Source organism: Morone saxatilis, unplaced genomic scaffold (genome assembly GCF_004916995.1).
Source record: "Morone saxatilis isolate NCDOM2014 unplaced genomic scaffold, NCSU_SB_2.0 Contig16, whole genome shotgun sequence".
Taxonomy (NCBI): Eukaryota; Metazoa; Chordata; class Actinopteri; family Moronidae; genus Morone; species Morone saxatilis.
Window position 1 is genome coordinate 3,158,220 of NW_023339718.1, and position 22,861 is coordinate 3,181,080.

At 41.0% G+C, this 22,861-nt stretch overlaps 2 protein-coding genes across 2 annotated transcripts in view; one reads left to right on the forward strand and one right to left on the reverse strand.

The window, feature by feature from the left end:
• The window catches only part of dgcr6 (DiGeorge syndrome critical region gene 6), a 2,161-nt gene extending 1,515 nt beyond the window's left edge, over positions 1-646 (reverse strand). The window contains exons 1-2 of the mRNA XM_035657644.1: positions 404-646; positions 155-315 (exon numbers count right to left, since the gene is read on the reverse strand). Coding sequence (XP_035513537.1) covers positions 155-315; positions 404-507 — 265 coding nt within the window. The 5' untranslated portion in view covers positions 508-646. The remainder of the gene's footprint in view (positions 1-154; positions 316-403) is intronic.
• A 386-nt stretch (positions 647-1,032) lies between these two features.
• On the forward strand, positions 1,033-21,192 carry LOC118325179 (rasGAP-activating-like protein 1). Its single transcript, XM_035657758.1, has 21 exons — positions 1,033-1,277; positions 1,577-1,633; positions 3,878-3,991; positions 4,380-4,441; positions 8,114-8,243; positions 8,823-8,904; positions 9,077-9,217; positions 9,380-9,471; positions 10,239-10,356; positions 10,553-10,706; positions 12,450-12,514; positions 12,829-12,941; positions 13,624-13,816; positions 13,997-14,134; positions 15,244-15,388; positions 16,046-16,218; positions 17,438-17,575; positions 17,967-18,102; positions 19,004-19,124; positions 19,316-19,392; positions 19,490-21,192. Exons 1-21 carry the CDS (start codon positions 1,213-1,215, stop codon positions 19,630-19,632), a joined length of 2,457 nt encoding a protein of 818 aa, XP_035513651.1. The 5' UTR covers positions 1,033-1,212; the 3' UTR covers positions 19,633-21,192.
• The last annotated feature ends 1,669 nt before the right edge of the window (positions 21,193-22,861 follow it).

The window sequence follows — 22,861 nt, forward strand, 5'->3', positions numbered from 1 at the left end:
ACACACACACAAAAAGAAAGACCAGTCAAGCATCCCACTGACATCTACAATTACAAGCTCACACTGAGGGTCTGTTCCTGCTTTTAAAGGGGATTCCTAACAGGCATGGGCTTGCTTCTTGGAACAGCCCCCTCCCATTAGTCAGTGCACAAACCTTGGTGTTCGCCGTGCAGCTTTTGCCTCTGGTTGTACAGATTTTTCTCTGTCAGATGCTGAATATCCAGGAGCCCCTGCACAATCTCATAGACCGTCCCATCTATGAGTGCTTGGGCCAGGTCACTCAGCGTGTTGTAGGAGAGGCGCTGCTGGAAGGAGCTGTTGGATGGATGAGACAAACAGGAATCATCAAAACACCAGTTATAAGTGCTTAAAACTGAGGCAAGGAAAGGTAGGACAACATTACCTTGGTAAATCTTTGACTAAGGTTTGCAGTTCAGATAAAAGGTAGTAATGTCTTTCCTGTTGTTTTGTAGAATCAGCGCCCAGAACTGCTGGATACCCATCCATCTCTTCAACCGGCGGGGTGCGAGCAGCGGTTTAAAGCCTCTAAAACAGATACACAGACAGAAAATGAGTGTTTTTTTCTTTTAGCTGAGAGTTGTGCTCCGTTGTTTATTAGCTCCTCTTTCACTACGAAGGACCTCCAAGTAGCTGGCTGTCAAGATGCCTGTCTGTAATTACGCGTGCAGTAGCTCAACATGTACACCAGGTGGCGCGTTGTATCAAAGAAGAGCACCACACACTCCCCAGGTACGATCATACATTCACGGAGATTACTAATTAGTCCAACAACGCATCTAAATAAAAAAGGAAATAATGGAATACAGTTAAGAGATTGCGAAAGGTGTCAAATATTAAATTCTCAGCGGGGCTTGTTGTTGTTGTTGTTGTCAATATTGTTTATTTTCCCCATCATGTTTATTTCAGAATGGACTCATGTGATGGTTCATACATGAATGCAGTTAAAAACAAAAAGAAAGGACCCCCCCCCCAGTCTGTCCCACAGTCCAACCTGCTGGTCTGACGGGGCTGCATGCGCGCCTGTGTCGCGCGCTACTGGTGGGCTGTGCGCCGTCACGCGCCGAAGGTGCCATGAAATGAAGAAAACTCACTTGCGGAGGGGAAGAGCACTATTTAAAGGAGCGCGTATGGGAACACAGGAGGAATTGGATTAATAGCTCACTCGACTACACAAAAAAAAAAGACATAAAAATGGCCAGAAACACATCTCTTTATTTCAGAATTGTCGAGGGCAGGAACCTCCCCGCCAAAGACGTGTAAGTAATTTGTGAATGGCATGTGCGTCTGTGCTTAGCTCTCAGAATATAGACCGCCTCAACATTGTTTACTAGCTTCTTATCAGGTTAGTTAGATGAGAAAAAAAAAAGTTGAACCTACATTTTAAACGCCAATTCCTGCTACGGTGTCTCCTCTAAATGAGTTTAGAGGTGAGCTCGACAGGTCTATTTACTTTAAATGAGCCCAGCACGAGTACAATTCAATTAAGCTTACCAAAAGGCAATTTAACTACTCTAGTATGTCTCATGTTGTCCCATCTTTCTCTTGTCCTCTTCAGCTCCGGGACCAGTGATCCATACTGCATCGTAAAAGTTGACAATGAAGTTGTGGCCAGGTGAGTTCTCTCTGATTATAAATGAGGATCTGCACAACATGTGCACGAAAAGGATTTTATTTGAACCCGAGCTGCAGTCGGACAATATCTCTTGTCTATTGTCTGAGTGCTCACATCTGAATATCTTTCATCACAGTTATGATATTTGCATTAGGTTAGTTCCTGGCTGTGCTCCCGCTACTCTGCACATGTAAACCGGGGTGGAGTGTGTATGATCAGACTGGTGGTGCCCACAGCGTGTTGCCCCTCCAACACAGAGAACCTGATACTGGCCTGGCCTTTAAAACACCCGCAGGTAACCATGGAGAGGGTGCATCAATTATTGCAGGGAGCTCCTGGTGTAAGCAAGGTGAATGCTGGGAGCTGGGAGCCACCAGTTCTAGAGGTGTTTGAGTGCAAACGTAGAGATGATTTCATCCTCCAAAGTATTCAAATGAAAGCAGGTTGTTTCCAATAGCTGCTACAGTTTGTCATTTCCAACCTGGCGCTATTTGACTGCAAGCCAGATATCTTTAAAAAAAGAAAAATGTTGGGCTTTAACGGGAACATGGGTTGAATTCAGTGGCTATTGTTCCATCTGGCATCATGAGGGACAACGGCACAATGATTCACTGCCGACACTCACACTAATTATCTTGTACTTGTAGTGTTACTGGCCAACTGACTCTTCGAGTGTGATGGTCATGGATGATGTGGCTGGTAGATTGTGGTGGGAAATAATGAGTACAGTGCACTCTGAGGAACAGAAGGGCTTATTATAACAATACGGGCTTCTAAAATTGTACCAAGGGTAGCGTATTCTTTGAAATATTTTGATCCTAGATATATGATTTGCATTGATACCAACACATTTTGTTTCTTTATGAAATATAAACCTGTTCTTCAGTATAAAAAACCCTTTTATTATTATGTATCAGGCGTACAAGAACATGCATAAATAAATCAGTCTAAAACTGACAAAATGTTGATTCAAATCATGAACTACTGATCAAAGAATAAAGACTACAGATTAGAGATGAATGAAAATTATTTCAAAAATGTCCAAATTCTCTGATTTCAGCTTCTCAAATATGAATATTTTCTGGTTTCTTAAGTCCTCTGTGACAGTAAACTGAATATCTTTGGGTTGTGGACAAAACAAGACGTGAGGACGTCACCGTGGGAACCAGTGATCGACGTTTTTCACCATTTTATGGACCAAGCAACTGAATGATCGATTGAGAAAATGATAGACAGATGAGTTGATAATGAAAACAATCATTAGTTGCAGCCCTACTAGGAATCTGACTGAGGCATTTAGTACTTTGCACTTCTCAGTAGTGTTTTGGATCAGTCCATATCAATAATGTATTGAGATTTTCCTTTTTGGCTTTAACAGAATCCTTAAGAGCTCCTACAAAATGCTGTCTCCAGAAAGCTTACTGATCCCTACCTTGAGCCTGCTGTAGTTCTATAAGCAGGACATTTTTATCTTGCTGTAGAGCAGTGACGCCTTACTTTTTAACCATATGATACCTTAAAATGAAGTAATGCCTGTTTGTAACATTGCATGTATTAGGGCTGGGAAGTATGATCAAACATTCATATGACTAGTTTTTAAAATGCTGCTACTACAGCATTTTGTGGATTTTATTGCATCATGACAGGGCCTTTTTAAAGGTTTTCAGTGGGTGTCCTTACTCAAAAAATGCAATTTATTACTCGTTACTCTTTTCAAAAGTAACATTATTACTTTACTTATTACTCCCTGTCAACAGAGATGAATTACACTACTAGATACATTATTTTTCTGTAATTTCAGACTTTAAAACTCAGATTTGTTTTTTAAAATCAAAGTAATGGAATATTACTATATGGCAGTATATAAGCAGCATGTGTCAGTAATTTGTGAGCAGATCCACTAGAGAGGGATTCCTCAGATCATTTCATTTGAATCATTTTAAGGGCCCAAACAAGTAAAACTATCTAGCATCTGACAAAAAAGCTAAATTTACATACAATTTTGAAAGGATTATATCGTTTTATATAGCAGACATATGTTTTTTCTACTTGTAATCCCTTGGAGCGATTCCAAACCGCAGTATTTTGTCTATATTACTCAAAAAGCAAATAATCTGTCTACCCTTCAGGTACACTTACAAAGAGAGGGTTTATACTGCTGCCACGTTTACAGTGATTTCTGCTATCACTCCACTGGTTTTATACATTCGTGTGAGACGTTTCTGGTTAAACCTCTCTTTTCAGGACTGCCACAGTGTGGAAGAACCTTAATCCTTTCTGGGGTGAAGAGTACACGCTGCACCTCCCGATGGGGTTCCATTCACTCTCCTTTCATGTCATGGACGAGGACACGATTGGGTAACGCCCGTCATCCAAAGCTGTCTCATAATGCTTCCATATGCAACCATTACTCTTATCTGTCGCAGCTTGGCAGTTGATTTATGGTCTGTGAGCGTTTGCTTAACTTGGCTCATGACTTGATACATTTGGGTTAAAACCTCATGTAAATGTTTTGGGAAGAAAAAAACCCTCCAATCTTTGAATAAACAAACATCATCAGGCAGATGGTCGCCCAGATTGAGTGATTAAAGGTTGTTTTCTTCCTCCTCTTCTCATGACCACCAGTGCTCTAATCAGCCTGTCTTCAGATTCACCTCATTTAACTCTAGCAAGATCAAACAACTTTGATAGTATTTCCCATAGCTTCTGTCTGATAATCTCTTCTTTTTTTAATCTTTTTCTGCAGCCACGACGATGTTATTGGAAAGATAACTCTGAGCAAAGACGCCATTGGATCTCAAGCTAAAGGTAGGACTGAACATATCAACATCGGTCTGTAACAGGACGACCAAAGCTCAGAGGTTAAACATACATGGCTTCCCATGAGCGAGTCAAAGGTCTGAGTGATTGAAGAGAGTCGCCTTTTTTAGACTCTGGGAATGTTTCTTAGAGTTCTCTCACACGTTTAAATTGATTTTTTTACATTTATCAATCACTGTTTTTGGGAGTCTCTTTCAGTTTTGTTACTTTAAACCAGTTAATATTGTTTTGTGTTATTCATTAGCTTTGGTTGTATTTCACCTTCAGTTAGTTTTCAGAGTGGGTTTGCTTGTTTCAGTTTTTTAGTGTTTAGTAGTTTTAATACACATTATATAATCTTTACTTAATTCACGTTTTCAATTGGTTATGAAACAGTCTAAATTTACTGCTAATGTCTTTATATGACCTCCATACAGAAAAAGATCATCAGTGAGAAGATTGGCTATTTCTATATTGTTATTCTTAATGTCGTCCACCTGGTCAGATTCGGTTGGATTCCCCTTGAAATCAATGAAACAAGGCAGCGCAAACACTACTGCTTTTGTCCACAGGGGCCGCCAGATTCAACACAAAATGAAACTTCCTTGTAGGGGCTTTAACTAAAATGTTTTTTCACACCTAGATTTAGCTTTTAGTTTCGTTTGACCAACTTGTCAAAGACTAAAACTTTAAAACAACATTTCAGTTAGTTTTTGCTTTTTTCTAAAGTCTAGTTTTTGTTTTTGAGTTTGAGTTTTGAATTAATTAATAACCTTACAACTGACAGTCGATGCAATCAGCATTCACATTGATGGCTCTCCTGGTGCCTGTCTTCATAAACTCTGGGCTTTTTCATTGTGTCATTTTAAACCATCCTTTTGTGTGGAAGCCCACAGCGCTGTAAAATGAGGCGAACAACCCAAGCATTTCAAATGGCCCCAAACCGTTTAATGTCTGGCTCTCTTACAGAAGCTTTCACATTCAACAAATTAGTCACAGTGTGTACCTCAGCATGAACTCGAGCACTTTTTACACTGTCTTGGCCAGACATACGCTGTCTAAAATACGATACGTCGTGATGATGTTGTAGTTTTATTAGATTAGATAAAGTGTTTATATGTTTGTTGCATACTGATGCCTCTCTCCTGAGAGCCACCTGGCTTGGCCTTCATTTGTGTGATTCATTGCTACATGGCGGTACTGAGTCAGTTCTTCCCTCACAGGAATCTTCTCACAGTCTGGCCCTGACATTGTACCCGTGCTTGTGTCTTATTTCTGAAATAATGAAACAGAACACATTGTGTTGAGCCTGGCTGAAATGTAATTTAGCTGTTGTTCAGACTATCGGGGATGATGCTATAGGTTTTTGTTCTTGCCTTCATCTTGCAGGGTGTCTACAGGGTCTTAAAAAATCTAAAATCCAATCATTAGAATTTTAGGCCTTCAGTATGATTTTGACAGGTCTAAAAATGTGTTGGATTATTTATGTTAATGTTACTTGTAAATGTGTTATTGGGAAACATTTGTATTGACCATGCAGTAAGGACTACAAAACGAAACCAACATGGAACCAATATATATATAATTTTTCTTCATACCCTTTGCACTTTTTTTTGCCAGTATGGACATAAGATTATATTGCATTCATAATGGTCTTAACACTAGAACCGTCAGCAACAGCTGAATACCTAAAATCAATAACAGGTAACATTTACCCGCTATTAAAATCCATTGATTTTTAAGGTACAAGCAGTCTGTGATTTGCCCCAATGGGAGGAGCCACCTGCCCCCACACCACCAGCATTTTAATAATTCTCATTTTTCAAAACACACCTCAAATTAATTGTAGTCATGTTACGTGCTCCACTCCCAGGTTACACCAAATATCTATCATAAAAACTGTACCTGTAGTCGTGTCTCCCCTAAAATATTTTGTATTTTTATTATACTGAATGATCCTAGAAATATTGTAGGAATACTACAAACAACTGTGTGTCTATGATCCTCTCACATTTCCACAACTATGTTTCTACTTCTTTCGTTGATCTTGAAGGTGAGACTACTCTATAGATTATATAAGGTATTATGTAAAATGTATATATAGTTGATAGAATATTATTGATCCAAGAGGAAACTGACCATCAGACATTGAGCTAGGCTAATGTCAGATTTTTCATTAATAATAAATAACTCTCTTTCTCTTATCCGTATTGAAGGTTGGCCTAGACTTATGACACAGCTCTATCACTTATGGTAGTGGACAAAAGGCGTTGCCAATAGCAACATACATTGGTTATCTAAACGCATGAAATTAATAATGCGTGATGATGATGGGGGGGGGGGATATAAACGCCTATTATTTAAATCTGGCTGTATGTTGACAATTTCTAACAATAAGGGGTGCTATATGACACACAAAAGTCAAAGACTGGGGGACATGAATATTTTATTTTAACAAAGTTACATACAATCGATGCATTTTATCCATTGGCGGTTCTAGTGTTTATTTGATTCTGAACCTGTGAAACCAGCAGGAACCCTGTCTTGTACTTGTGCTCATAGTTGCACGAACTTGCTATTTTAAAATAAGTACTTCCCCAAATACAGAAATATGACCCATGACCATAAAATGTCAGAAAAATGCCGACCACTGTTCCCTAAATACGGAAGCGGTTAATGGCTGTGCTTACTTCTATATTTTTAATGCCGTTATTTCTGTTTTCTATTTATTTAACAGGGACAATGCACAATACATGTATTGTTCCAGATATAACTAAATCTGATTTTCAATTGCAGTCTCTGGGTGGAAGCCACTAGTGCACAGGTTACAAAGATAAAAAATCAGTAGTTAATAAAAACCGGGTTGTGTTTGGTTATCTCGGGATTGCAAGATAATCAACCAGTTATCATGAGAGAACAAAAGGTTGTTTGCTCCTAATACTAAAATGTTTATCAGAGATCTGGAGTGCCATACCTGCATGCATAGATGGCGTATTATATTATTAACATAATGGACAATACATAGAGAAGAAGATGCAGTGTGCCAGTTTATATTCATTTTCATACACAAAATGAGCCAGCAGAAAGGAAAAGAGCATGACAAGAATCTGGACATTAAAAGGATCTTTGAACTTGTTTAATAAATCTTCTCCTGATATATTTCAGTATTACATCACATCACATTGCCAGGAAATGAATGGCTTAAATTAACTTTCAGATGTACGTTCTGGTAACAACTCTTCTCAGCTCCTTATGAATCCTCCCTGACAGTTATGACAGTGAAATGAAATTAAATCAGATCATTTTCAAGTTCTCCACAATTATCCAGAAAAGGTTATCTGGAGAAAAGAGTAATTTTCTCGTACTAATGAGACATATTAACTCATGAACTCAAGATAACAGCATTAAAAAATAATTGCAATCCTGGCCGTGCTTCAGTACCTAAAGCCAGTAATATCGTCAGATTACTTTCTCCCATCAACACACTAAATCCCAAATATTCAGTTTACTATTGAAGAAGAAAAAGAAAAGATGCAAATCTTTACTACTGAGAAGCTGAAACAAGTGAATGTTTGGCATTCTTTAGCTTGAAAATAACAAAAAAGAGAAAAAAGAGCTGATTTAGAACCTTTATTATCGAGTTGTTTTAATTAATAATATCTTTCTGTGTGGTATTCTCAGGACTCGATAGCTGGGTGAACCTGACGAGGGTCGACCCTGATGAGGAAGTCCAGGGAGAGATCCATCTGAGTCTGGAGCTACTGAAAGATACGGAGAAGATCAGCCTGCGATGTCAAGTCATTGAAGCCAGGTAACATGAGTTTGAGCTTTGAATCGGCAGGAAAATGAGCTCATTTAGAGAAAATCATCAGAGTAGCAGGCTGACCAGAAGGATAAGTAGAAAGTGTGAGTTTCAAGTGGTAAATATATCTCATGTGTCTTATATGTACAGTAGTTCTAAGCTGATTAAACGGATCATCATTCAGAAGTGAAGTTTCTGTAGCTGAGACCTGGCAGTGCCATCCCTGTTTCTGTGCTGAAATCTTATCACCATTACCCCGCAGGCCTCCACACTCCCCTCCTGAGTCATACTGCCACTATCGCACCATGCACTGCCCCATCTGTGCATCCCAGGCTACAGTCTCTGCCTCTCAGGCAGGGCACTAATGAGCATGTCAATCAGGGCTTGACACTGTGTTACTCAGACATGCTCGGATGAATGCGAATTAAGTTTGAAAGAATAAGGTCAAGTGGAAAGTTGTGGGTTTTTGCTGTTTTTGTTCCGCACTGCCCCTCACTAACTAATTGAATTTGCAGAACAGGTAATAGGAGCTTGTTGAGCCTTTTAGTGTATTGATTCTGTTGTCTTTTGGTCCGGTCATACCTGCAGAGACTTGGCTCCGAGAGACATTTCTGGAACATCTGATCCATTTGCAAGAGTTATTTTCAACAACCACAGTGCAGAGACCGCGGTGAGCTCTATGTGCGTGCATGTACAGTATGTATCGTTTCAGTGGAGCCAGAAGTACACGTTCTTCCATTGTGATAGTCTGATTGTCTGTCATTTTATTTCATATTAATGCTGTTTAGTGGAGAGAGATCTGGTTTTAGGATTTCCTAACAGCCCAACCTGCTGGGTTTTAGATTATCAAGAAGACCCGTTTCCCTCACTGGGGAGAGACCCTGGAGCTGGAGCTGGATCCAGAAGAGCTGAGTGAGGAGGGGACGGTCACTGTGGAGGTCTGGGACTGGGACATGGTGGGCAAGAATGACTTTCTGGGAAAGGTGAGGATGCCGTATTTCAAACAGTATTAAATTTTTCACAGATTTTATGTTTTGATCATTACAAAATATGCTTCACCTGGAAGTACAGTGGAGTATTTCCCATCATAAGTTATTATTTATTTTGTCTGATATTTTATCCTTGTCTGTTTTTTATTTCCACAGGTGGAAATCCCTTTTGCTTGTTTGCACAAGACACCTCTGTTAGAGGGCTGGTTTCGTTTGCTCCCCTTGGGAAACAGTGAGGTTGACGCTGGGTGAGGATTATGGGTGTGCTTGTTTGTACAATGTGGTGAGTTTCTGTGTTTGTGTAACTGAGACAAGCATTTTCATTTAGGAATTTGTAAAGACTTGAATTGAGCAGCATTTGGTGTTTTAAAATGCACTCAAGGAAAGTATTTGTACCCCCCCGAGCTTTCTTTCATGCATTTAAGTGAACATTTGCAGGTGTATAGCCAGTCTCTGACAGCATCTGTTCCTTGAGATAATTTTAGAACAAAGAAAGCTGAGCGAGCTGCTAAAGGATAGTGTCAAAGTAAAGTGAATCTCAGTGGCTCATTAGGAGGTGACTCATTATATTGAGGAGAGCACACTGCTGAGAAGAAGCTGGTTAGAGACCTACTTTCCCCACAGTAAAATAAGAGAAGTAATGTCATTGCAAAGGATACTCCCTCTGGGACTATCTGTTTCAGCTGTTGGTTGTGTAAAAGCAGTGTGAACAGACCTCTTTTTGACCATGAGGACTCCAGATAACGAGCATATAACGATCTTTAAAAAAAGAAATGATGAAATGAAATGCAGTTATATGAAAACAGTCAAATTTGTTTGTGTCTTCACACACTTCCTACATACAAAATCTTACACAAACACTGTCCAAATTATATTACAACATAAATGTTGTGGTTTCTTTGATTGACACTTTTTTCCTTCTCTTCCAGAATATTGTCTTTTCTCACTATAAGATCAAGGTGTGCAGAAAGCCTCATCTTTTTTTAAATTCTGTTGTGCTTTCCTCTGTTGCCAGTGGCAAACTGGGAGCGCTGCGTCTGAAGGTGCGTTTGGTGGAGGATCGGATCTTGCCGTCTGTGTACTACCAGCCCCTCATTCACCTCCTGGTGGAGTCAGTCATCTCCCCAACAGAGGTCGGCATCACTATTTGTCTTCAGTACTGATATTCTATCATGTCAAGTGATTGCGTTTCTCTCTGCAGTGTTTCCCCCTCGACCTAATCCACAGTTACCTTGACTCCTCCTGCTTCATTAATCCCGTGCTAGCTTTCAGTCCACAGACTTTGCCCATGTCAGCAGTGTGTCATGACCTGAGTTCTCCTCCCACCAGGTGGAGGATAGCAGCGCTCTGACCATGCTGGAGGAGGTGACCACGGTTGAGAGCCGGCAGGATGTGGCAATGACCCTGGTGAAGATCTACCTGGGCCAGGGCCTGGTGGTACCATTCTTGGATTACCTTAACACTCGGGAGGTCAACCACACCAGTAAGATTAAAACATCAACTGTTGAAATGTTAGATCGATGTGAGACAGAGCCGCTACTGAAGGCTTGGACACATCTGCAACAAGGCTTAACAAGGCTTTTATTGTATTGTGTTAATAAAAGGCAGAGGTAGGCAGTGTGTCCAGGCCTCTAAGTGTAATGTTGGATATGCAGAAATGTTAAACTCTTTGTACTAGATTGTACTTCACATAGTCAACATCATGAAATAAACAGTCTGCATTTAAATACAGCGCAGTTATCATGCATTCTTGTCAGATAGAAAGAATTATTTGAATTTTTGTTCCATTAATGCCTACATATATTATCTCAAACATTTAACATGTAACCACTACATAATACACAATGCGTAAGACCTAAGTTTATCTCTATTAGTCACGTTTGTATTAGTCAGAGTTTGGGACATGCCAGTTGGCTGTTATTGCTCCACTCTCCAGAGACCTTCTGAGGGCTGCTTGGATTTAACTCTGAACTGACATTAAGGTCTCTGAACACCGCATTCACGGTCCATGTGTGGGCAGTTTGAGTCTACCAGCACTATATTTACTACCACGATGCCAATTATTTACTCACCCAACAGTCTTTTCATGGCTCCTCTGTGGTCTGTATTAGTCATGTTTTTGCCTCCGCACCACATCCCTATTGCTAATTCAAACAGAGTTGTGCTCTGGTTATTGGGTTCTGTTGGTGTAGTTCGAGATAATAAGCATAGTGCCTAAGTTTCCATAGCAACTCCACATGATCCGAACGGTAACTGCTTGATCAGGAATAGATGCTGTGAGCAGCTAGACATTAAAGTTAGGCACAGGGGTAAAGAAAAGGAAAATGTGCTCTACACCCACCGGGCTGCAATGCAACCCCCAACATTTCCCCATATTTCCTTTAAATGCAAGATGTTTTACCTGGCAACCCATTTCTGTCACTATGGATATTTTAGTATCGCCACCTTGAAGGATATAAAAGATGTTGCAGCAAGGTCAGTCTGCCCTCAGTTGTGACAGTGAGCTTTCTGTTTCTAAAGCAGATCAATTCTTGGCTGATAACACAGATCAAACAGAATAGAAAGCATACACATCCAAAAGCACCAGACCAAACGGCTGAAGAGAGCACAGAAACAGAGGATCCACACACTGTATTAATAGCTTTCAACAAATTTAATGAAGCAATGTTTCAATCTCAGAGATTTTCATCAAGCATCATTATGTACCTGATGAGGGTCTCTGTGAAAGCTAAATGGGGGCTTCAGTACATCCATTGGGAGCTTTTAGTACAGTGGTGGGATGTTTTTTTTCTGTTTCTGCCCTCAGATACAACAAACTCAGTGTCTTTCTTAGGTATTTTTTGGGCATCGAATGCCTTCATTGCACAGACAACAGCTTAGTCAAGTAAAATTGAGTCGAGTTTATGTAGCCAAAAACCACAAAGTATGCCTGAGAGGGCTTTATAGTGTGTACAGGAAATGAAACCAAGAAAAGAAGAAAAAAAAACGCTATTAAAAAAATGGGAGGAACCTCATAAAGAACAGACTGACGTGATAGATGCTGTATGAAAAGACTAGACAGTTCTTCAAATTAATCATATCCATATTTCTCTAAAACCTAAGCTGCTGCATTCCCTGTTATAATTGAATAATGTATTATGTCATATGTATTATATCATTTATGTTAAATTATGTTATTATTTACTTTACACCTAACCAATCTCTCTCTCCTGTTCTGCTCTCATAGCTGATCCAAACACTTTATTTCGCTCCAACTCACTTTCCTCCAAGGCCATGGAACAGTTTATGAAGGTGCGTTGATGTGTCTATTGTTTTATTTGATCAGAAATTATAAATCATTGATTTCTTTGTCTCTGCTCTGGGTGAAAACATGACTTGACTGTTTATTGCTTCTAACCTTTTGGTTGATCTTTGCTGTCTTCCTGAACATTCCCTATCTCTATTAAATGTGCACTGAGTTAATTACATGTCTCACGGTCCCCTGCTGCGTCACACTGTACCTTGTTTACTCTCTCTGTTCTGCAGATTTACACATTTAGAAAAGAATCCTTGTAGCATAGATGCAAATGAGATGTCTTCAACATATGGTATTGTTTTGCTGTCAGGCTGTTGGCATGCTGTATCTGCATGAGGTGCTGAAGCCCATCATCAACCGCATTTTTGATGAGAAGAAGTACATTGAGCTGGACCCATGTAAGATCGACCTGAACCGCACAAGGTAAAATATCTCACAACACCATATTCGTGTTCTGACCTAAAAATAGTCCAGCTTTGCTTCACAGGTGCTGGTCTTAATCCGCAAGTGGGGATTTTGGGTCACCAAAATGTCCACGTGTGTAGTTCACAATCTGTGTGTTAAAATGGTCAGATGGTAAATGCTGCCACTGGAGATTGCCCACTTCCTTCACACTTAAACCCTGAGAGGAAGACACAAATGTGAGAAAATAAAAAAAAGAGGAAGGGCTGTAAAAAGGGGGGAAGGCTGTTGCTTGGCAACTGCTATGAGCCCCCTGAGATGTCTATCTCTGACATGGAGGGAGATCATCCAGGATCTAACATTCTCTACGTCTGCGGTAGATCTGCCCGCCATCACCTTATCTGTTGTCTCCACTCTGTGTATATATATCTCTCCAGACAATTCAGCACTCAATATCTGTGTTCATCTGTCTAGTCTCTGAAATAGCATGCCCTCACATGAAATGACATAATCAGGAAGAGAGAGGTTATCAGGTCTTTCTAAGAGGCATTGTAAATTTGACTATATTGCTTAATTGATGTGATTAAGCCAAATCTATATACAGAACAGCTGGTGCTCTGTCTTATCTGCCTGATTGTGTATACTCAATAGGTTCCTGACACAGGGATTCAGTCATTCACAATGTCCTTCTTTCTCTCCAAAGACGCATTTCATTTAAGGGCGCAGTGTCAGAGGCAGAGGTGCGGGACAGCAGTGTGGAGATGCTACACAGCTACTTAACCAGCATCATCGAATCAATCGTGGGCTCAGTCGATCAGTGTCCTCCTGTCATGAGAGTGGCCTTCAAGCAGCTACACAAGAGAGTAGAGGAGCAATTTGCTGAACCTGAGAATGAGGTCAGTCTGGAACAAAAGCACTGCTGGGAACACCTTTTCAATGCATTTTAATGGATCTGTAGGGCTTGTGCATTTGAGATTTAATCATTTTACATTACCATTATATGTTATACATTCAGCTGTTACCCTGAGAGACAGCACTCACCTCCCTTTCCTGTCAAACTGACTTCATTCTTACAGGATGTGAAGTATCTGGCCATCAGTGGATTCTTTTTCCTGCGTTTTTTCGCTCCTGCAATCCTCACGCCTAAACTGTTCCAGCTGAGGGATCAGCATGCTGACACGCGTACAAGCAGAACACTGCTACTACTGGCCAAGGTACGGTTCACAACACAGACATATACACACTCTGCTATGAATAATTTATTCATGTCCAGACATCACACTTAAGTGCAGGAAAAACAAACCGTAAAAAAGTGGACAAACTGCGTGCGAGGCTACATGCTGTCTGCCAACTGCGAGAGATTTTTTTTATTGCAGGTGTAAAACAAATACATATGAATCGGGAACACAGCACATGTTTATACTATGTATACAGGAAACAGTGCGTTTGTATGCAATGATGGCCAATAACAGCACACACAGCACTGACTCATTCTTCGCTTTTTCCCCTTGTTGGGTAATTATATAATGCTGTTCAGTCTGTAACTTAAAGTAACTTTTATTTCAATATAAAAACTTTAGCTATAAATATAACCCTCTCAGAAGCTGGAATTAGAAGTAGAAATCCATGACAACTCAAGATCATGCACAGCACATCTCACAATGGTTTGATTTACTGCAAGGGTTTTCAGTGTCATTCTTTGCCCTAAAACTTTGAACAATACCCTCTTACATCATGCCCCACTCCAACATCCTGTTTCGAGTGAAAACAGATTAAATTACCAAAGAAAGACAGCACAGGAAAAAACACTTCCTTGTGACTGGCAAGAAAGTCAGGTAGGTTGTCAGGTAGGTTATAACTGAGAGCTCGCCACGCTTTGAATGGAAGTGACCCCCAGCTGTGAAGGAAACACCCTGGATATCATTAAAAACAGGGGTGTCATGGTCACATATTAGAAGAAAAGTGAAACCTTGTTCTTCTCCCACGTGTGGCTTCTACGGTTGCTGTCCATGGTGCTGAAGTGCTGTTGCTATGGGCCCTCTACAGAGAAAGGGAACAGGCTATTTTTACCTCTGTGTGTGCTGCGACCAGACTGCGGTTCAAAGCCGAGCATCAGAGAGGGGTGTAGAGAGGGACTTCCTCCTCGCCCTAGGCCAGGTGTGGGCCGGACAAAGGGCCTCACAGCATGCTTGGCCTCAGGGACCCTTTTGATCTGCGACTTTGAGATATGCAGTCACTCACACTGAGTTCTGTCAGTAACTGCAGATTTAATGTGCTGGAGATGTGAGTGTTGAGTTGATATTGTGTCTTCCTGTGTCGCCAGGCATTACAAAGTGTCGGGAACTTGGGCCTTCAGCTGGGTCACGGAAAGGAGCAGTGGATGGCGCCACTTCATCCCATCATCCTACGCAGTGTGGCCTCTGTCAAAGACTTTCTGGACAAGTTGATCGACATAGATCATGACATCGGTAAGGCTGACAACAGTGAACACACCACTAAACTTGTAATCAAGATGAAAGGAGGTCATGCTGTTGAGCTAATCAGGCAAAGGCCAGCTGCTAGCGGCAGCTCCCAGCTGATATCAGGATTAAGCGAAACAGTGCTGTAGCTGAGCGGTGAAATATTCATAACTAGCTGGAAGCCCAGAAAAGAGATGACATGGTTAACGAGCTGGCGGGGCGCTGGAGTGAGAAGCCACAGGCGCTTGTACACGCCACACTGGTTACCCAACATGTCTTGGCTGCTTCCTTACCGTCATGTGTGAGCTGTTGTTGTGAAACATCTTCCCCCTCTGATGTATCATGTTTCAGCCTCCTTCTGCACATCACACCCACTCTTTTCTCTTAAATGCCAGTTTGACATTTAATGCTCTTCAGGTGGATTTGTTGGACAGAAGTGGACGCTTGTTATGCCTCTTTGAAGCTGTCCTTCATGTGACGATGAAGGAGGCGGAGGTGCCATCACTAACAAAGTGTTGAAAATGAAGACTTAAACTGTTCAACAATGAAACAGACCCCGTTTGTTTATTATCACAGCACCACCTTGTGTCTATATGGATGAACATGCTGTTAAACAGTGTTCCTCCACATTTTCCTGTTTAAAACTCTTTCAACCTCATCCTGCAGTGTCCGAGGTGCCGCAGAGGGCTGTCTTCATGCCGTCAGTCACAGTTAAAGAGGGGTACCTCCACAAACACAAGACGGAGGGACCCCAACTGCTATCCCGCTTCGCCTTTAAGAAACGCTACTTCTGGTTGACAAGTGAGACGCTGTCCTACGCCAAGACTCCTGACTGGCAGGTTGGTATTGAACCAGCAGCATAGACACAGATGTTTCACATCATTTCACAGATAGCTAGATGTTGTTCTTTAAAGACCAGTGTGTATAATTTAGTAGCATCTAGCAGTGAAATTGCAAATTTGAATACAGCTTAGCCTCCCAAGCGTGTAAGAGAAACTAGAGTAGGCCAAAACTATCTAGATCCCCTGTTTAGGGCCAGTGTAATGATAAAATTACCCTGATACCGCACCCGATAAGGCACTTTACAGCAGCATGAAGTTATGTAAATTCTTCATAGATAATCACGTAGGTGGAGGAGAAGCAACACAAGCAGTTTGGAGATATTTTAAGCAACTTTACAACCTTTACAACGTGTAATTTGTTACACTGACATTACATTACAAGTGAGGAACATCTGATAATACATGAAACATTTAATGCTTACCTGTTCCCTTTGTTTTATACACAAGCCTAAAATAGATCAGTAAACTTTGAATCAAAGTCATGTGAAAGTGACTCATCCATTTTTAGAAGCTGATATGCCTTCTGATAATGAATCAACCACTGTGTATACCATTTGAAGGACGTTTATCAACTTGGCTCATAATAAGAGGAAACATTTTAGTTGTCCCCAGCTCGCTTCATTGTATTTGTGTTGATCTCCTTGTGAGAACATCATTAGCGTTATTACCATGTGGTGCCTAACCTTGTGATAATGATCTCCTCTCATTCACCAGCCAGAGACGGAGAGAGCGAGGGAGGCCGAGAGCGGAGCAGGCTCTCTCTAGCCCAGTAAAAAGCTCTCTCTTTGAGCCAGTGTCGGCTTTGTGTGACTGGAATAAAGGCGAGGGGTAATTGAAGGCTGTGGATATTCATGCTAACATTGCAAATCAGATTGCAGACAATGTCCTGGCCCCTTTCCTCAATGTTGGAGCACTCCAGTCTCAGTGAAGCGAGCTCCCATTGGAAGTGGCTGATTTACACTTTAAAGTGGCCTTTGCTGCCACACTGATCTCATCTTCACTTCCTCCTTGTCTCACACTGTTCCTCCTCGCCTAATGCGTGCAAAATATTTCAGTATTAGACACCGCTCCATTAATTTGCTCTGTGATCAAATGTCACTTTTATTTCACGTAAAACCTTAGTGGAGACCGCCTCAGACAGAAGCATGATCCATCATTACCAGCCTGTGCATACTTGTGTTAATTGGTGTTGTGGTTTGTGGCTGAATTGTTGCAGGTGCGCTCCTCGATCCCCATTCAGTGCGTGTGTGCCGTGGAGAGGGTGGATGAAAATGCCTTTCAGCAGCAGAATGTAATGCAGGTCATCACCCAGGACAACGACGGGCAGCTGCACACCATGTACATCCAGTGCAAGGTGCATTGGTACTGACACCAGCCAGTCACCAAAACGTTCATGACCTTTTTCAGTTTGACCCAGAAAATGCACAGATAAAGCATTATTCCCTTATTATTATTGTATTGTATAGTTTGCTATTAGAGTTAAGTTAAAATAAAATACTGATGTCAGTCTATTAGAAAAAGTAAAATAACTATATTCATTTTCATTCTATTGATATATTAGTTTAAGTGGGAATGTAAAATTCATGTACAAAGAAATAACATTGATTTGATTAACCTTTATCCATATATATTATATTATAAGGCTTATTAGCTGATTCCTAATCATTTTCACCTGCTTTGATTGCAATATGGCTTTAAGGAACCTCTAAACTCATGGTTCATGGTGTTTTTTTCTGTCTGAATAGAACGTGAATGAGCTAAACCAGTGGTTGTCGGCCATCAGGAAAGTCAGCATCTACAATGAGCGCATGCTGCCCTCTTTCCACCCGGGGGCTCATCGCAGTGGCAAGTGGACCTGCTGCCTGCAGGCGGACCGCGCTGGTAATGCTGCTTTTATGACTGCTGACGCTGCACAAACTTTATCTAACCTGCTTTTTATTGTACTGTTTGTAAACAGTACTCAGATTTACAATTACAAATGTGTTCAATTACACCCACGGCGCCCCCCGGAAGGATCATCAGGAATTAACAGCATCCCAGAGCAGTATTTGTCCAACAGCATGCAGGCTTACATCTAGTTCTCAACACTTCTTCACTCCTGGTTGACTAACTTGTAGCTTGCTTCAAAGAGCGAATGAGCTCCTGGCGATCCATATTTAATGACTAAAACCCTTCAATTTGTAGCTGCCATGTTTTTGTTGCTTCAGTGGAGAACGAGCTCTGAGAATCATAATGTAATTTTCTCTGACCAATTACATTTAGTCACTGTCTGAAAGCTACACCAGATTACACTCCTACAGTCCTGAACAAGAGAAACATTTTATCAGTCAGTGTTTGTATGACGTGTTCCCTGTAGGGCTGTACAATTAATCTTATATTATCGAAACTCAATATGGCCAATGAAAATAAAGGTAAAATGTTTCAAAAGCATTATAATGAAGTACTGTAGTTCTACCCTTCAAATCTTGTTCTCCAGATTTTTTTCAGTGTAAATTAAATTTGGTATACAAAAATTATTATTCAAATACCACACCGATCATGAATCATATCACAATATCTGTCAAAATAATTGCAATATGTTATGTCGTGCAGCCCTAGTTCCCTGTTGGTTAAACACTTGGTAATGCCAGGGCTTAGAGTTTGACTGCCACTCGGGCTATTCACACTAAAAATGTACAAGCTTGTATTACGACACCTTCGTCGAATTGTCAACTCGAAAGCATATGCTGTGTTTGAGGCTCCCGTGTGGAGCACCACTGTCCAATGAAAGCCTGGTTCTCAGTTACAGGCTGCAGTAGAACCCACTCAGCCGTGACTCTGGGTGACTGGAGCGACCCACTGGATCCCGACGTCGAAACGCAGACCATATACAAGCAGCTTCTCCAGGGCAGAGACAAACTCAGGTCAGCGGACAAAACAGTCTGTAAACATCCTCAGCCTGGATGCAGTTCATTCACTGGACACTAGAGGTCTATGTTGCTCTGCTGCTACTGCTCATGCTTCACATGTTTAACTGTCACTGTTTGAAAAGACAAAGCAGCTTCTAGAGAGTAGTCAGTGATCATATGATTAATGTTTGTGATTCATACCGCAGGAAAAAATATCTGGAGACGCCAGACGCTGATCAGACGTCCAGCAATAAAGAAAAGATCAACTCTGACATTCACCCAGGTGTGACTGCAGCTTCTGCAGTTTTTATTGTTGTGTGTAGCCTCATGTCATCATCACGATTTGTCTTTGAGAGCACTGAACACTTTCTGTCTCGTAGATGGTGCAGAATGCAGGCAAATGAAGCCAGGTCAGAGCGTTGCTGCTCGGCTGCTGGCTGTGATAGACGATCTGGAGCAGGCTCACGCCACCTTCCAGCGCAGGGAAAAGGAGGACAGCACCAGTGTCATTCTGAATCCCTAGACTACACATAGACTGGGATCCACTAATGCCCAAAGGGGGTCGCCCAGCATCCTGTACCAACCCGAGTGAGCATCAGTTATTCACTCTCTTGATTGTCAGGGAGAGTAAAGTGGCCACGGGGTGCAACCTCTTCCAGCCTTTTTAGTACATTTCCCGCTGTAAAGAGCAGAGGGAATTCTGCCACTTTGAATCTTTTTGTATTCTCTGAGTGCCACCGGCTTCAACAGCGCCGGGGAGAGATTATGATACTTGACGATAAAGAGGGCCGAGGGACTTTGAAGCATGATCTGACTTGATATTTTTTATGTAGATAACAAGCAATCCCTTGCATGGCCTGCATCCACTTGTTGTGAAATGTGAAAAGAAGCTTTTATATTTTGAGATACTGTACAGGACCTCGGTCGCACATTTTTATGCAAAAAGCTTGTGTTATCTACAGTACCTGAATGTAATGTGTTTTGATATTGCTTTCATTTTGTATTTTACTGAGGCAATTTATCACCTTGGTCGCAATGTAGCATTGACATTAACATTATAGGTCATACCACCACGAGTTTATGAAATGCTGGTGCACATGCCACAGTATCACGCTGCCTGTACAGTGAGTATTCATTTTAAATTTTTAATTGTTGCTTTGGTCCCTTTATACAAAACAATGTGCTTTTCTTTGGTGCTATGGCCAGTCAACTTAAATGTTTGGTTCTGATGTAATTTGCATATTTGAAATGTTCTTACACTTGATGTAGCCACTCCTAAAGTCATAAGGGTAATGTATACCCAAAGTCCATACATATAACAGATCAATCTTGAATATAAGTGAGACAATAGGAGTAATAATTATGTGATGTTCCCATTTTAAGTTTAAGTTTACATTTAACTTGAGATTTTGGTGCCACTATTCGGCTTACAAGTGTCAGGATATGTTTGAGATGCCAAAATTGTTTTTAAAAGTTGAATTCTGAAGCACTTGAATAACATCTATTTCCTTTATGTATCTGAGACACACAAACTGTACATGGACATGCTGTAAAGCCATTTCCCGGAGAGCGACTAGTGTTCAGTGTCTTTCCCCTAAACAGAAAAGGTCAGTGAGTGTAATGGAGATCTGATCTGTGATTTCTCAGATAGCCTCAGCAGGCCACCCTGTCTGTGGAGCCGTTTAGATTATATTATGGCACAGCTACTGTAGTGTCTGCCTGTCTTTTAGAGGAATATTTATGTGTGGAGTAAACATTCTTCCTGGCTTAGATGTAACTCTATAGTACACATGCCAGACATGACAATCAATAGGCTACATTCATGCAGAGTTATTCCTTAAGTGTTTTGTTATTTGCTGCACACAAAATTTGTTTTAGTGATTTCAGATCTGTCACACAATCTTTTCAAAAGTAGAGTAAGATGTCGCTTGTGAATCTTGATATTCCCTGAATGAGGGCTTTTATTTTGAAAAAAGGAAAAACACTACTGCCTGTACTTTATTTTGCAAATACACCATGATGGTTGGTTCCAAGTGGATTGTTACTGTGAACTAAACACAACTGTATTATTCAGTAAACTATTATTTCAGCTGAAGTCGAGTGTCAAATTTGTGTTCTCTTCTTGTTCCATTTGTGTAGAAATGATTATGTATCTAATACTCTGTCCATTCCTCTCCTGGTTAACTTTAAAGTGGAAGGTCTGACTCAGCGCAGACAATGATATTTATTCATGGTATTACAGGAAATGTCATTACGTGTCTGACAGATCCCAGAGCAGCCTCACAGTCTCATGGTTACCACACCAGCCCTTTGTTCAAATGAATAATTTAATCAAACCACCATAACCACAGACTTTACAATCCAACAGGAGTCAGAATCTAATGTTAAATAATGCCACACAAACAATGTTTGCAGCCGTTCCTCCTCCCAGCCTTATTTAAATGCTAATGAGAGCAGTGATGCAGCAGTCTCCCTTCTAGCTCTCTCATTAGGCATGAGAGGTGAGCAATGAGAGGAGGCAGGGCAGGAGGGTTAGGTACCAGAACAAGGAGGAGACTGACCTTTGCCCTGAACTGCTGGGTCAGTCAGTGCTGGAAGGAAAAGGGGTGAGTTTAAGGGAAAGTTGGTCTCCCTCAGGCCCCTGGTAGACGGCCTGCTTTAGTGTGCACCAACCACAGCTCTTCACCACAGCACCAACATACAGCAGCCAGTGACAGAAAATGACCATAAAGCAAATTTACTGCCAGTGAGAACTTCCTGCTGCACTCCACAGCTCCAGCAAAGCTCATTTATATCCACATAAAGAGGCTGTAGAGCACAGAGCTGCCCGGGGAGAAGGAAATGGTGGAGCTAAATAAAGGAGGACGTGCCACTGTGAGTGGGGGAAAAAAACCAGGAAGAGCCAAGGTGACAAAAGGTCAAACTACCCCTGTCGAGGGCACATTTATTTTTCCACGAGAAACACACAAACATGCAACAAGGTCATCACAATTCAATAAAGACCGATAGATTAAGAAGCCCTTTATAGTTTAATCAATGTCTCTCAATATTTTGCTTTTAGTTTGTCTCAGTTTCTCTTTGTGAACCATTTGAAATAGCAATATGTAGACACTGCTTAAGAGAAATCAAACCACAGAAATCATGATTTAAAAAGGTCAATTAAAATGGGCACTTAAAAGTCAAAACATTTGCATGTTTTGTCAAAAGAGTGAGGAGAGCAGCCAAACGCTGTCTCATCCCCATCTGTGTAAATCAAACCCGATAAGAGGAAAAAATCAATCTAACTAACTGGAGTAAGATGCGAAACCACAGTGCTAAATCACCAGAAGACCTGGGTGATATCTCTAAAGAAGCTATGATGTTTCCATACGCAAAAAAGCTATGCATTGTCAATAAACTTGCTCACAGTTTGGTTAACATGCACCTCTAGGAGAACATTACTGTATCTTTAAAGGACATGAACCTACGATTCGTTTACTAGACGCACACATTCACGCACACTCGCACAGACAAACACGCAGTATATCCACACAAAATGTTACGGTATCATTTAGAGAGAGAAGTACAGTTTGCAGTTGACACTATGAGAGTACAACTGTATTTACTCCTAGACAAAGTGATTTCATCCCTTATCCCGCTCCTAATCAAATGGAAAATAGTATGGAATGGATCTTGATAAGAGTAATACAGCAATATTATGTAATAGTTCTTTTAGAGACAATCATCATTCAAAAAAAGACATCAAAAATATA

Coding starts and splice junctions, on each gene's coding strand:
- LOC118325179 (XM_035657758.1), top strand. CDS start 1,213: ATGGCCAGAAACACATCTCTTTATTTCAGAATTGTCGAGGGCAGGAAC. Junction 8,244..8,822: donor TGTCAAGTCATTGAAGCCAG/GTAACATGAGTT, acceptor TCATACCTGCAG/AGACTTGGCTCCGAGAGACA. Junction 18,103..19,003: donor CCTGCAGGCGGACCGCGCTG/GTAATGCTGCTT, acceptor CCTGGTTCTCAG/TTACAGGCTGCAGTAGAACC.